The sequence below is a fragment of the Odocoileus virginianus genome, chromosome 13 (genome assembly GCF_023699985.2).
Source record: "Odocoileus virginianus isolate 20LAN1187 ecotype Illinois chromosome 13, Ovbor_1.2, whole genome shotgun sequence".
NCBI classification, from domain to species: Eukaryota; Metazoa; Chordata; class Mammalia; order Artiodactyla; family Cervidae; genus Odocoileus; species Odocoileus virginianus.
Genome location: NC_069686.1, coordinates 27804272 through 27819908, shown reverse-complemented (window position 1 = coordinate 27819908; position 15637 = coordinate 27804272). Strand labels below are relative to the sequence as shown.

Here is a 15637-nt window from a genome sequence, read left to right as displayed (position 1 = left end):
CTCGTATCTTGTCCCTTCAAGAAGTTCTGCAAGAAATGGATATGGAGAGGTGAAGAGAGCAACTCAGAAGACTCTTGGTTGCTTCAGGGGATTCAGAGTCTTCCATTTGGTGGGTTTCACAGGAGTATTTTGGGGCATGATTGTTTCTGGTGTTGACAAGGGGAAACCTGAACCAGAGTAACATACCATGCGGACTCTGCTGAGATTCTCATGGAGCTAGGTCTTCTTGCTCCTGCCTTGGAGACCTGCAGGCTGCCTTTGTCAAGAGAGCAGCAGACCCAAAAGGACGGATACGTTTAAAGGTTGTTGCATGGCAGAAACCGACACAACTGTATAAAGCAATTTTCCTCCAATTAAAAAAGAATATCCAACTGCTCCTACCCCCATGTACCTCATTCTCAATATTGCCCAGACATAGTCGCATTCCACAAAGACTCTTGTCTCTCTTTCCCAAAATTTCCTGCCTCTTCCTCAAACCCAGCTGGGAAAGCATGCTCTCTCCCTTCCCCTTAACAGCTCAGTTCAGTTCAACCAATTATTGCATTCTTCTTTTAATGTTTCTGTTTTCTCTCCCAGGTCCAGCTGCCACTCTGGACTCGGGCATAAGACTTGCTGTGGCCCTTGACCGCTGGTGAGTTATTGGGAAGCTGTGGCTCTGCCTCCAAGAAGACTGTGTGGATTGGTGCTGGGGCAACTCTCAGCTTAGACTTGGGGGGCCAGGTAGAGCCAAGTGGATCTGGGATGTGCATAAACTGGATCCAGCACCCTGATAGTGTGTATTTATTTGTTTGTTTTTTTCTTCTTGACTTGGGAGCATAGAAACTGGTTATTTTGTTCATTGCTGAATCCATAATCATAAGAAACATGTCTGGCATACATTAGGTACTCAACAATACTGATTGAATGAGTTCATTGAGCCCCTACTATGTATCAGAGATTGTTATAGGTGATAGAAGAGACAGGCACTGCTACCATTTTACAGATGGAAAAACTAAGCAGAAAAGTGACTTTCTCAGGACTATGCAAGATGGGAACAGTTTCCAGATTTCCCGACATCTGGCCTTTAGTCTATAAGAAGCATTTTGTTTCTGAATATTAGCATGCTTAACTTGAGTTCCCCTGTCTTTTTGTAAAGAAAAGTTCTTATTTTCTGAGGGAAAGGACTTTTTCTAAGCTGATGTCCTTTGTGAGCATTTGGTCCCTCTCTGCTTAATTTTTCTGATTTGGAAAATGGCATCACACCGCAAAGTCTACAGATGGATGCTAAGGAAGACAGCACTACCTGACTGTTGGTTTGCTGGGTTGCCATAGCAAAGTACCACAGACTGGGGAGCCTAAAGAGAAGAAATTTATTTTCTCACAATTCTGGAGGTTAGAAGTTCAAGACCAAGCTGTTGGCAGGTTCTTCCAAGCCCTCTCTCCTGATTGCCATCTTCTCCTCTTGTTTGGTCTTCTCTTTGTGCATCTCTGTGACCTAATCTCTTCTTATAAGGACACCAATCATATCAGATTAGAGTGACCTCATTTTAACTCACCTCTTTAAATGTCTTAGCTCCAAAGGCAGCCATATTCTGATTTAGACTTCAGATTGTGAATTTTGGGGCAAGAATCACAATTCAGCACGAACACTTACCCTAAAAAACTTGATTTTACACAGTGTGGGATAATGTCCAGACCTGCTTAAAAACCTCATGATGTCAGTATTGTAAACTTGCAGCAAATTACAGCTGACAACCTGCTGTCTCCTGCCTTTAGTGGCTGCCTCTTTCTGCTCTTCTTGGCTGAGACCAGCAAACCGGTCAGAACAGGTCACCCAGGGATACAGAAATCCAAGAAGAGGGTTTTGTGCCAGGTAAATAAAAGGAATTATCATTCACTTAAGGTTCATTGTTTAAATTATGATGTTTATTTATGTCAATGCAAAATACAATAAAGCAACTTACAAAAAAAACCCCATTGTATCTTCATGTAACAAAACTCTTCAGTGAACAGAAGTACTACTGTTAATATTTTGACCTTTTCAAGGTCCAGCCTTGGGTCAAAACAGGATGCAGAGAAATAGCAGATTTTTTTCTACTTTCCCCAATATACACACAAAGGAAATTTATATATACTAAAATCCCATTCTAGTAGTAATACAAAAATATCACACGTAGAGATGAATACCACTGTTGTGTCATTGGAATTGCAACTTCCTTATTGCTTGAGACTTTCCACCAACTCTGGGCTTCAGTCAGGAACGCACATCAACCCTTCAGGTTTCCCAAGTGACTGTTTAGTAATTCTTTTAGTATAACTGTATACTCCCCAAGTATCTAATTTACCTGAGTTATTTAGAAACCTGAAAAAAAAAGTCTCTAAGTGATCAAATTTTGTACCAAGCTCTCTGACAGAATTGAAGAGACTTATCATAAATTATTCTGTGCCAGTTCAGTGGATAAACAGGAAGCCTCAATTACCTAATGAACTACTCACCTAGTAAAAGGCTTCACATTACAATTTTCTCAAAGGTAATAAACATTGCACAAAAGTAGAAGACCTCATCTATATTCCAGTAGTTTAAGTGCTATTTATCTAGCCACTACGTTTTCAAACAAATGGCAATTATCACTTAACTAACAAAATCTTTCTATTATTTCACTGATAAGAGTCAGTCTAACACTGCAGAAAGCAGCAGCAGCTTGGAGTTAGAAGATCTCAATTCGGGAAGCTTGGAGCTAGACGATCTCGATTCGGGACCAGTTCCACCCACTCTCTGAGGCTTAGTTTCCTTATGGGGATCAATGAGATGAAAGTGCTTTGTGAAGCAGTATTAACTATAAGGAATAATATTCTATGGAGTTCATCTCTTCAATTAATGTGTGGATCCCTAATTACCCACATGTATTTTGCAAGTAAAATCCAACTTTTTCAAGTAGCATATTCACCATATGCGACTGAAATATGCAAGCTGGGTTATGCAAATGGAAAAAAGAATACAGAATTAAGTAAGCCTATTACTCACAGGAGACTTGTGTATTCTTGATGTGTTTGGTTTAAAACCATTAAAAATTTTATTCTGTTTAACACATGGTCCTTTTGTGTTATTGAAGCTCATTTTGAATAAGCTATCTCACTATTTAAAGTTTTTGACAAGAAATTAAAACTTTCATATGAAATTTACGGGGTTTACCTGACTGTGAAACTGAGTTAAATGGGTTGAGAAATACAGAAGGAGTAATAGTCTGAAAACTCAAGGTCAATAAGGAAACTGAATATAGAAGTTTATTTTTCAGGTCATTAAACATAACCTAATGATAGGCCTGTTATTTTTGTTTTTTACTGGTGAATTCCTAATCTATAAATTACTTTTTCTTCATCTGTAAAACAAAAAATATTTGACTTTTAAGGACATTCAAATCTGTAGAAATTATTAATACTTCGTTTTCATTCTTACATGAGGAGCATCTTTAGGAGAATTACATCCTATAGCTTAAGTAAAAGTTAGTATCTCATTTTTTTCATTGGTTAAGAAAAAATCTTCCTTTAGGAAAGGGCAGATTTACTAAAATTTTAGAATTCATTGGCAAGTTTGACTATATAATGTGGATATGGACTTTGTGACTTTGCTGAGACAAAGACTTCAGGTAGCTACATTTCTGTAACAAATGAGATTCTAATTTCAAACATTTTTCAAATGCAAATCAGGCCTTCATGAATCATTTTGATGATTTTTTGAGGCATTAATGCAACAGAGTATTTTTGAAATGATCCCCAAAGTCACCCCTTTGCTAAGGATATTTCTCTTCTTGATTATTTTGAAACTGTTAACATCATCTCTAACCTTCACACAGAAAATGACTGATCTCCAAATGACCTATTATTATCTTAAACCAACAAAGAGAGAAAAATTAAATAGTGCAATAACATTTCATATCAGTGAAACAAAATTTGTCTGTGCGTAAAGTAGTTCTATCCATCCGTGAAAAGATCGACCTTTTGTTTTTCCTTGTGTTTATAGGTTACATTTTTAAAGGTACTGGTGGAGCCTCTGTACAGTGGGTTGGTTCCCTAAAAAAAGAAAAAAAAAGTCCAAATGAAAGTATGTATATTTTGTTACTACACAGTTTTAATATATCAAAATAATTTTAGTGTACATTACAGACTGGAAGAAGAAAGTTAGGCTTAATCTTGGAAGATATTTGAATAATTTTGATTAATTTGATATGTCATACTTTTAGTGTTTAAAAATATATACATCTTTACTTTATTGTTTTTTATTATGAAAAAATAATTCTGTATTCTAAAAATCTTGTCCTTTTCGGAAATGCACTAAATCATGGATTTTTGGAAATGCATATGGAACAAAAAATGGCTGCTTTGTTCGCTGCTGTTTTTCCAGAGCTGAAAACAGTTCAACTAGCCCACAGCAGGCACTCAGAATTTATCAAATGAACAGAATGAACCAACAGGTGACCCAGAAGTAAAATGTGAAAGATAAAAATGGGAAAAGTGAACTGGTAGAAGCATACAAAGATGAATGTCATACACAGCGAGTGAAGTCAGACAGAGAAACAGAAATATCGTGCGATGTCCCTTATAGGATGAATTTAAGAAGAAATGACACAAATGAACTTATTTGCAAAACAGAAACAGACTCACAGACAGAGAACCGATTTATGGTTACCGGGGGGAGGGTTGGGGTGAGGGATAGTCTGGAGCTCGGGTGGGGTATGCATACACTGCCATGTTTAAAATGGATAACCAACAAGGACCTACTGTATAGCACAGGCAACTCTGCTGAAGGTTATATAACAGCCTGAATGGGAGGGGGGTTTGAGGGAGAATGGACAGATGTATATGCATGGCTGAGTTCCTTTGCTATGCACCTGAAACTATCCTAACATTGTTAATCGGATACAAAATAAAAAGGTAAAAAGAAAGAAAAGATGAATGACATAGTATCCACCTTTAAGAAATGCATTGATTGAGATGGTGAGAAACATCAAACTAGGGCACAAATAATCTTGTTAAAATAAGACCAAAATTCAGAAGGGGTTACAACTAGCTTCCTGGGACAGCAAACACCTGCTAGTAATAGTAAAAAGAATTTGGTGGCTTTCTCTTGCTAGAGAATAACAGTGTGGGAAGGAGAGAGTCACAAGAGATGGGCATGTGGGACGGGCTAATGACAGAGTACTGGTCCCCAGGAGGATTGGGCATAACAGCTTTGCCCCTGGGGCAGTAGAAAGGTTGTGTGCAAAGCCTGGATAATTCAATTGCTCTGTCTGGACTGTAGATGTGTTTCCAGGTGCCATCACCAGGACCAGACAGCCCAAAGCTCTCTAGGTTTTTTAATAAATGCTCAATCTGAGCCTCCAATTTCTCTCCTTCAGTTTCATTGTTCCATGCAGGCATGAGATGTCTGGATAAGGAACATTTCCTTTCCTCCCATTTCTCAAGGTTGGGCATGCAGACTTTGGCTTCAGAGAGCCTGGGTTCTAACCCAGCTCTACCATGTAACCTTACTTAAGCAGCTCTGAACCTTGGCATTCTCATCCATAAGAGGGATTACCAAAGTGCCCACCTGGTCCATGAGGACCATACTGCAGCAGGTACCTGGAACATAGTAAGTGCTCAAAAAATGCTGCTTCTTCTCATCAGTTCAATTCAGTCACTCAGTCATGTCTGACTCTTTGTAACCCCATGGACTGCAGCATGCCAGGCTTCCCTGTCCATCACCAACTCCCAGAGCTTGCTCAAACTCATGTCTGTCAAGTCGCTGATGCCATCCAACCATCCTCTGTCATCCCCTTCTTCCCTTGCCTTCAGTCTTTCCCAGCACCAGGGTCTTTTCCAATGAGTCAATTCTTTACATCAGGTGGCCAAAGTATTGGAGTTTCAGCTTCAGCATCAGTCCTACCTACATATAACTTCTTTGCATTGGAATTATCTTTTTTTAAGGTCCTGGATAGGGTGCTAAAGATATGCCCCACTTCTGGGCTTTGGGATTCAGCACAGCATTTCCAAGCCCATTTTTGTGTATGTATGGAGTCTGGGTGGCACCTCTGACCCTCTAAATTATCATACTTTGATCTCCTTATCCCACAAATGGCAGAGATGGTAGCATTTTCTAGGGATAGATTTGAAAGAAAAAAAAAAACACACAACGCAATTGTATTTGCTTTCTCAGTACATTTCTCTCAGCTCTCAGAAGAACTGAATAAAATTGAAAACTATTCTCTGGCCTCTCCCTCTTGTTTCCCTTGGATGCACTGCAGTATCTTCATTTTGAAGAGGAATTACATCTGCACCTGTTTCTGTGTTGCCCAGAGCCAGTGGCCTACCTCTGACTGAGCAACGTATTACCTTTGTCCATGTGCCTTTGCCAAGAGATGCTATCTCAGTAATGAGGGCAAATAAAAAAGAGGTTCCCGGGTTGTGGAAACGAGTGAAGGCCAAGTCACTATATTGCTTCTACTCCTGAGGTCAGCTTGGATAATCATGAGGACTCTCCAGTCCTTACTTGGCCCTACTGCAATAAGATCTTGAGATTTGGAGGGTATATGGCAGATGGATGTAGTCTGAGATGCAAGCAGAGTGTTGTTCACAAACAAAATTCATGTGTGGAATTCTACTAAATTTAAGAGATTAATTTAATTGCAAACTAGTAAGTTTAAGTTGGGTACCGAAGAACAAGGGACTCGACTGAAGAGGAAAGATGGGAAAAAATGAGATGTGAAGGCTGGGAGTAATGGGTAGGGCACTGTCCTGGAGGAATTGAGGGACTCAGGAAACCAGACACTGTGTAAGAGGAAAGCTGTGTGTAGGGCCAGGGCAGAGCTTTGTAGGACTAGGAGCTCTTTTGTGGACCCCATCCCAGATCATGTCAGTCATCCCACATCTCACACTAAACACAGTTGATATGCACAACAAAGGAGGTGACTTGAGTTGCAGTTGACTGGATACACAATGCTATTTGGCAGATATTTTGTTGAATGTTTCATTTTGATTGTGCAGTTTTCTTTCTGTGTTTTGAAGCAATGTTGTTTATTAAAGTTTACAATATTTGGTGGGGGTGGGGGTGTCTCTTGCGAAGGTAGTCATAGGGTCTGGGCATGCTAATGGGGGTGGTGGATGAAGCAGACCCCAACATAGTAGGAGGGTAAGGTGGAAGCTTAAAGCTAGGGTAAAAGCAAGTACATTTGAGGCTGGCCAGTAGTTTTTCCTGGCCTCAGCCGATGATCAGAACTCAGAAGAATGAACTCAAATGAAATGTTGTTGGCAGGAGAAAGTGGGGTGATGTCCAGCATTGCCTCCTTCAGTGCCATGCCAGTGGCAGCGTATCTGTCTAGGATTTCCAGCTGAGACACAGGCTTGTGTCTGGCTCCATTTCTGGTGGATCTGCCCTTCTGTGCTGTTTAAACAAGGTCAGGTTTCCTCCAACCCTCTGGAGTCACTAGGCTGACTCCCTCAGGAGTTCTGGGCGGTGCTAATTTAAGCTGTGGATTTTACAAATGCAATGGCACATTTTTTGAGCTTGAAAAAGTGGTAATAAGAAAGCTCTCTGTCATGACCTGCAGCTGCCTTAATGACTGCCTAACTGCCAAGTGTAGACCTGATTTGCTTAGCACAGTGCAAAATCAATCCGTGACTGTAACGAATGTCAGACTGGACGTTTTTCGCCTTTAGTTAATGACCTGTCATCCTAGAAAAAAATGTCTACTCAAAACTGGATTTAAATATCTTCCCTTTATGTTTTCATAAAGACTATGGATGGGGGTTGTATTTCTAAAAGTGTAATAAGAGGTAACTTTTCTTTATAGTTGATGAATGAAATATTTTAGGAGGCAAGAACAAAGCTCTTTCTTATCCAGAACTCTATCACCTTTAGAGTCTAATAGGGGCCTAGGGGTCAGAAGATCCCACTGTTGTCCTTTGAGATCCCCTGGGTTTGAAGACTAAATTCAGTTCTTTGAGAGGAAAAAGGTTTTAGATAAAAACAAAATCAAATCAAAAGACCCTAAAATGGATGCACTGAGCAGCATTCTTTTTTTTTTTCCAATAGGTCATATTAGTGAAATTTGAATTGAATAATTTGAATTAAACCTCTTTTGCATCCAAGTGAATAATTATGACCCAGTCATTATCTAGTCAAGAACATCAAACATTTGTTATTCAAAGAAACTCAATTTAACAGGGAATAATATTTTTCATTTATGCTTTTATCTGTTTAATGCATATTTTAATTCCACTTTAGGTGAGAGACAACAAAAATTCAGCATTTGAATTTCAGTCATGTTCTACATCCTGAGGGAAAACAATTCATGTTTTGGGGAAAATTAACCGTTAATTAAAATGTTATTTTAAAGATATTAATCATTTGTCAGGATTCATGCCTTTGTAGGAGAACATGAAAAAGTGCTGGTTAGTAGATACACATCAATTGCCCAAGTGCTTGTTTTCAGAACACCTGCCTATTATTTCTAGGAGGGTCAAGGCTGTGCTTGGAAGAAAAGGCTGCAATTAGGATTTCAGCTCCATCATAAAGCAACAATTTGGGAAATCTCTTATCCTCTCTGAGCCTCAATTTTCTTACATTCAAAAATGGGAGTATCAAGACTATTGCACAGGGTTCGTGGTCTTTCAACTAACTACTGCTATTGCATTTTGTACTAAATCACATTCTTGTTTGCTTCTTTTCCAAAAATTTTTCCAATTTAGGTTATTACAGAATACTGAATCGAGTTCTGTGCTATATGCAGTGGGTCCTTGTTGGTTACCTGTTTTACAATAGTAGTGTGTATGAACCTATGGTTACCGGGGAAATGGGTTGGGTGGGTAAGAGATGGATTGGGGGTTTGAGATGGACATGAACACACTAATCACATTGTTTAACCTGGTTGCCTTCTGACCCCTTCCAGGCATTTTCCTGACAGTTGGTGAGAGTTAAAAACAACATTAACAGCCAGGGAGTCAGGTGAAGTTAATTGCTCCAATACTTTGGCTTCATAGCACTGGGTTCTAAGTCACCAAACTAACTTGTCAGGTTACATTTTTACCTCATTAGAGATAGAAATTTTATGTCTTCATTGCAAATCCTCACTTTACATTACTAAGGATTTTGTTTAATTAGGAAAAGTCCACACATACACAAAAGAAGAGGAAAGTCATATCTCGAACCTCTGTAGACCCATCACCCAGATTCAGGGGTTATCAAGATTTTGCCACAGTTACTTCAACTATTCCTCTCTCTTTTGGCTGAATTATTTGAGGGCAAACCCAGCTTTCACTTCCTTTTTACTGTAAACCTTAATTATTTTCTATCAAAGCCTCATGCCATTATCCTATCTAATTGAATTAACCATAATTTCTTGCTATCAGTCTAATACCCAGGTCTACCCAACTTTTTTCCAGTTGTCAAAAAATATATATTAGTTAGAGTGCTTAAATCAAGATCAAAACAAGATCTATAGATTGCATTTGGTTATTGTGTCTAAAGGTATTTTTAATGGGAAGATAAAGTAGATAAAAATTTTCATGGTCTATTGCCCTGCACCATATATTATATTTATTTCAAAATAACTGCATAAGATATAACATCTGTTATTAAGATAAATGTACCTAAAACAGAAAATTCCATTTGCTTTAGGTACGGAAGATATCATTATAGAACTAGAGAAAAAAGTGTTAACATCAATTATTTGGGGAGATGAACCCAAAGGAACATTGCATTTGCCTGTATTCTCTCCAGTGATATCATGGTTTTAAGAATCAGCAATGTAAGATAATTGCTATCAGATAGCTGGACACACCATTAGAGAGAGAGAGATGAAATTAAAACCATGAAATTGTTTCTATGGGCCTCTAGAAATGTAATTATCTCTCCTGTGGAAAAGAAACACAGAAAATTGGAGTCCTGTTTTGTGTTTGCCCACTGTGAAGAGAAGACACATAAATTATATCTATTGAGTACATATATTTAAAAGTCGATACTTTGGAGGGTTTTTGTTCTTTTTTTTTTCAGGTAGCTGTTTAAAATTGATGCTATTCAGAAAAGCTAACTGGATGGTATTTTAAAAGTCTTCTTGCCGTGCTTTTTTAACCTATTATGAGTAATGAGTATTTCCATGGAAATTGGCATGAACTGTCATACTACTCCTGAACATTATTCCATTAGCTCTAACAGCCGATATATGGAAATGTTTAGATGTAGCATGTATGCTTGTCAAATGGGGCCTGCAGGAACCTTCTGGTGGTAAAGAATAAAATGTATCGCCTTGATGTTCCTAAGTAGCTAACAGTATAAGGAGTTTCATGTGACTCTTCAGAGTAGGGGAAATCTTCATTGCAATGAGACAAATGAAGGCTGTGAGGACTATCTGAGTTCCAGATAATGGACAGAGGTCCCTTTGTCCCCAAAGCAGAACAGAAACCAGCTGTTGGGGATGTGGGGAGAGGAGCAGAGAAAGAATGTGACAGTTTAACTCAGTGCAGAAGAAATCCAACACCCCATCTTTTCCTCAGGACAAGGAGTAGCTAGCCCCTAGGTGTGCGCATACCGTTTGCCACTTGGCCTTTGACCTTTCTGCTTCAAATTTGGCAACTTCTTTCCTATCATGAAAAGACACCAGGAGCTTCCAAATGCACAGTAGGACGACTCCAATAAGAAGAATAGCCAGCGAAACCCCCAACATGATCATGGGAATATTTGGAGGTTTTGGACAATCTGTGGAAACAAAATTATATTAAGGAGATTGTTCAATTAATGTTCTGATGTAGAGAAAACACTTCTCATTAAATTTTCAAACCATACTTTTTCTCCAGTAGAGGAAAGATAATAATCTCTTTTGTTTTGCTGAATTTTAAAAAATGACTTACTTGTTGAAGGATAGCCCTATTTCTTTAAAGGAAACAAAAGATAAAGTAAGAACTTGATTCTTCAAAGCAAATGGATATATACTTGAATGACTGACTCAAAAAGAATTAGAATTCTGAAGAGTGACAATTAATACACATGGAGTATTTAAAGCATCAGTGAAAAGACTGTAGTTTACTAAAGATGACCTCTTTTGAGTATAAGACAAAGTAGAAATGGAGTGTGTACACACACATACACTTTTTCATGGATTTTCTTGAATCATATAGATTACACTCAAAGTTAAATACAACCTACCCCCGAGAAGTATACTACTTGCTCTTCCTTTTAAAATATATAGACAGAAAATAATCATGGTTTTCAGTTTTATTTTCACTCTAATGCAGTGCCCTGGTGTCTTGGAAAATTCCTGAATTGGGTTCAGGAGAGGTGGGTTCCATTCCCATCTGATGGACAGTAGCTGTCTGAAATCCATTAAGTCTCTCCATCTCTCTGAGACCCAGTGTCTTCGTCTGTAAAACCAAGGTGTGGGGCTTCAGTGTTCCCTTAACTTCCTGATAAGATTAAACCCAGGTGCTCATGCTTATTAAACCCACCTCTGAAAGACCCATCCCCTGAGATTCTAATTCAGTTGGTGTGGATGGAGCCACAGACTCTTTATTATTAAAAGTATCCCAAGTGATTCTTATCTCTAGGGAAGTTTGAGAAATTAGGTGTTCTGTATAGTCCTTTCTACTCGAACATTCTATGAAATGTTATTTTGACTCTATTGACGATATTAATACAATTTTGTAATTATACAGTACTTTCTCTCATTGACAGCAGAATGACTAATAATACTTGCAATATGCCTGGGAGATGATACATTTCTTAATGAAGCATTATAATTAAGCTCTCCCTTTGCTATCAGGGAAAAAAAATCCCCCGTAAAAATTATCATTAAATATCTGCCTCCCTCTGCAAGAAGTGAGGCAAATACGTTATATCTGGGGAGGAAATGAATCATGCTTAGTTTATCCTAACTCTTATTGCTTTTAGATATTTAATAAGGAGAGTTATACACACAGGACGAGTCATGCTGCTTTCAAGGTAAGATCTATAGCTGATCTGAATTTGAGCGGGACTAATGACCCCCTCATAGCATGACGCCTGGCCTCACACAGTTTTGTTCTTTAGCCAAAAAGCCATGTAAGGTGATTAGGCAGAAATAAGTAGAGGAGTTAATGAAATAGTTACTACACTATGAAGATCTAAAGACCGTTTCTAGAATAGCAAATGAACCATGGCTGCTTCTAATAGGTTAGCAACACTCCTGCAAAGAAAGTGGCAGGCCTGTGTCCATGAGAATATATACTGGCTATATCTTTGACTATGAAATGTCTGGGGTGGGGCATAGAATGTTCTTGTTCGAAGCAAAATGAAGCTTGCTGAGACCCTGTGGCCAGAACATGAATTAGGAGGGCTCTCTGATAGGCAATAAATATAGGAGGAATGGGCATGGCCTGGTGGAGATAATCATTTGAAGAATTTAGAGTCACTGGGAATTAAACATTTGTCAAGCAAGGATTTTGGCCCAGGCTCCATAACAGGTATTACACAGAAGAAATTTCCACTTTCCATACTCTCTTCAGTATCTCTTGAGATGCTCATACTGAAGACACGTTGTAGGTAGGAGGAAAGGCTTTTTCTATCACTGTGCACCATCCAGGCTTGTCTGTTGAGTCCAGGTCAGTGTGGCACCTAATTCAAAGGTGCTGAATTTCTAATGCTGCCAATCTGGTAGCCCAGTCACGTGTGGTTATAGCTCAATAGTTACTAGAAATGTGATTTTTCAGAATTAGGCTTAGTGTTAAGTGTGAAATACACTCTGATTTTGAAAACTTGATAAGAAAAAAAGTACAATATCTCATTAACAATTTTATATTGACTGTACATTGACATAAGATTTTGGATGTAATGGATTAAATAAAACATACTATTAAAATTAATTTATTTTATACTTTTTATGGGAGGCGGGAGGATGGCTCCAAGAGGGAGGGGTTATAGATATAATTATAGCTGATTCATGTTGTTGTATCGCAGAAAGTAACACAACATTGTAAAGCAATTACCCTCTAGTTAAAAACTACATAAAGGGTGACTAGAATATTTAACAATACAGTGTGATTTGCATAACATTTCTATGGGAGATTGCTCGCTGACAGAATCTGGGAATTCAGATTTCTTTATGCCCATTCAGCCAGTGGGAGGCAGTATAGCACAGTAGTTAAGAGCACGAGCGCCTGGCCAGACTGCCAGAGATCCCAACCAGCGCTAGTGTTTAATTGCTGCAGGACCTAGCAAATTATCAACGTCTCAATTTCCTTACCCATAAGATGGAAATAATAGCAACACCTGCTTTATATGGTTGTTGAGAATGTTAGATTAAAACATGTAAAATCTATAGAATAACACCTGACATGGTATTAATAAGGGCTCAGTAAATGACAGCTGCCATTACTGTTAGTAGCAGTAATAGTAGTAGAATTGCACAAAGACACCCTTCTCCCTTTCTATCCTCAAGACCTCAAGGGCTTGGAATCTCCAAGGTGGAACCTGCGGGTGTCAGATCCACACTCACATCCGTGCCAGGAAGCCTCCCCAACTGTCATTCATCGTGGTTCTCATGAATGCGGCTCTTGTCTGCTGAAAGTTTCTCTGGAAAACAGATGAGTGAAGACATGCCTACATTCACACACACACTGATGGTGACTCTTCACTTGGTTATCTTTTTCTATTTGGTAGGAGAACCCTGGGGCTCCTTAACTTTCACATTCTCCTTTCTCATTTTGCCTCTTTTCTCCGGGTGCCTCCAACCAGCTGCCCTGGGCTCTCTGGCCTTAAGGCTGTGAGAGGGGACAACAGACTCCAGGGTCAGGCTCTGTCCAGGGCCACCGGAAGCTCTGATCTATCCGGGAACATTTACCAGGAAAGGAGCATCCTTCAAGCTGTCAGGGGACTCCTGTTAAACCTTGGGGAGGTCATTTCCCCCTCACTTTTTCCTGCTACAAAAGCAGAGAGGGAATAAAAAGCCTTAATAAAAAGACATCAGGGCAGCCGAGGGCTTCTCAGAAAGATGGCATGTTGATACGCCACTCATACTGTGTGGACAAAAGAAGAAAAACCCAACAGTTCAGTAATGAGGAAGCATTTAGCAACCAAAGGCATGTTTCACAAGAAAAGAAAAAAAAAAAATCAACTAGACACAAAAGTCCTTGAATTAAAGACAGAGCCTATTCTGGAAAGTTTCATTTTTGTTTGAAACTTGCTTTTCCAGTGAAGTTAATAGTATAAGGAATGGCTTTGAATCCAGGAGAACTAGTTAAAGCCATTACCATGGTCACAGAGGGCGGGGGGTGTAGGTAAAGAATTTGTCTGTAGAAAACAGATAATGAGGAGGCAGGTGTTTGTACTATAAAGTATTTCTTCTTGGCACAGCAGGAATCACCTTAAATTTCCTTAACTAATGGCCTCTACAGTGCCCTTTATGTATGCATTTCAGATGAGATCTGGTGTGTTCAGGGTGGTATGGCCCTAGACAATACGTATGCATTTCAAAGAAGCTGATTTACAGGAGCTATTCAAGAGCAAGTCTCCAGGAGTACTCTGCCCATCTGAGCAACAAGGTCACCATCAGACACTTGTATCTTGCATTGTGCTGACCTCTACCTCTCCCTGACCCTTAGCACTACAATGTGGTACTTTTCTAATCTTGTTTTCTTGGTAAGTTCATAGTGCTTTGAACTTACTTCTTGATAATGGTGTCATTGCTTTTCACACTCTTAAGTGATGGCAGTCTGGTGCTCTCAGGTTCACATTCAGGACTGGATGCTTTGTCAGCCCATTGGTAGACCAGCTCACACGACAAAACACCTCGGCCTTCTAGCCTGCCTTGCTGCTATTGTCTGGGCCAGAAGTTGGGCTCCAGGTTTTTGGGGGAAAGAGGAGGAGGCTGATGACAAGAGCCAGAGAGGTCTGATTTCATGCAACTGTCGTTTCTACCGCAAAGGTTTAGGGGCACATCATTAACTGAAGACAGAAAAGGTGAGGCACCTGTGAGTATCTAAGCAGGCCGACAGGCCTGTGAGGGTTAGAGTCACCCAGAAGAGGTCTAGAAGCCAGCTCTATCAGAGTCACCTGGAGAAATGTTAAAATGCAGAGCCCTGGGCCATGTCTGGCCTGCTGACTCAGGACACAGGCAGTCTAACAAGTTCCCCAGGTGAAACTCACTAAAACTTAAGAATGTCTCAACAAAAGTGCTTTTCTCACTATTTTCTTCTCTCCTGGCTATAAGCTTCTCTCTCACCCCTTCACTGAAAATGAAGCTGACTCCATGAATTGCTATGGAGGAAAACTCACAAGAAGTGACAGACTCTGACTTCCTTTAGAGATTCCTTCCTTCCTTCCTTGTCACTCATGCCTTTTCTGACTCAGCCATCATTTAACGACCCATTGGGTAAGTTATTAACTAGTACATGTTTTACATGCATTTTTTCACTTAATCCTTGACTCAACCCTTAGAAGGAAGTACTGTTGTTTTCCCCATTTTACAGATGAGGAAATAGAGACATGCAGAGCAAGTATCTTCCAAAACATCAATGAAGTGGTGGAGCAGGATCTGAGCCCAAGGTCTGCCTGATTCAAAGCTTGTTCTCTTAGACTGTTGTACTCCTCTTCCCTGTTAGTCTTTCCTAAAACCATACCTTTCATTGACATTTAATTGGTCCATCTTTCTATAAT

General features: G+C 39.4%; 1 protein-coding gene across 2 annotated transcripts in view; it reads right to left on the bottom strand.

Moving 5' to 3' along the window:
- Positions 1 to 3238: 3238 nt before the first annotated feature.
- The window catches only part of ITGB6 (integrin subunit beta 6), a 136206-nt gene continuing 123807 nt past the window's right edge, over positions 3239 to 15637 (bottom strand). For both annotated transcript variants that reach the window (XM_020903729.2, XM_020903731.2), the window contains exons 17-18: positions 10542 to 10708; positions 3239 to 4050 (exon numbers count right to left, since the gene is read on the bottom strand). In XM_020903729.2, coding sequence (XP_020759388.2) covers positions 3952 to 4050; positions 10542 to 10708 — 266 coding nt within the window. In that variant the 3' untranslated portion in view covers positions 3239 to 3951. The remainder of the gene's footprint in view (positions 4051 to 10541; positions 10709 to 15637) is intronic.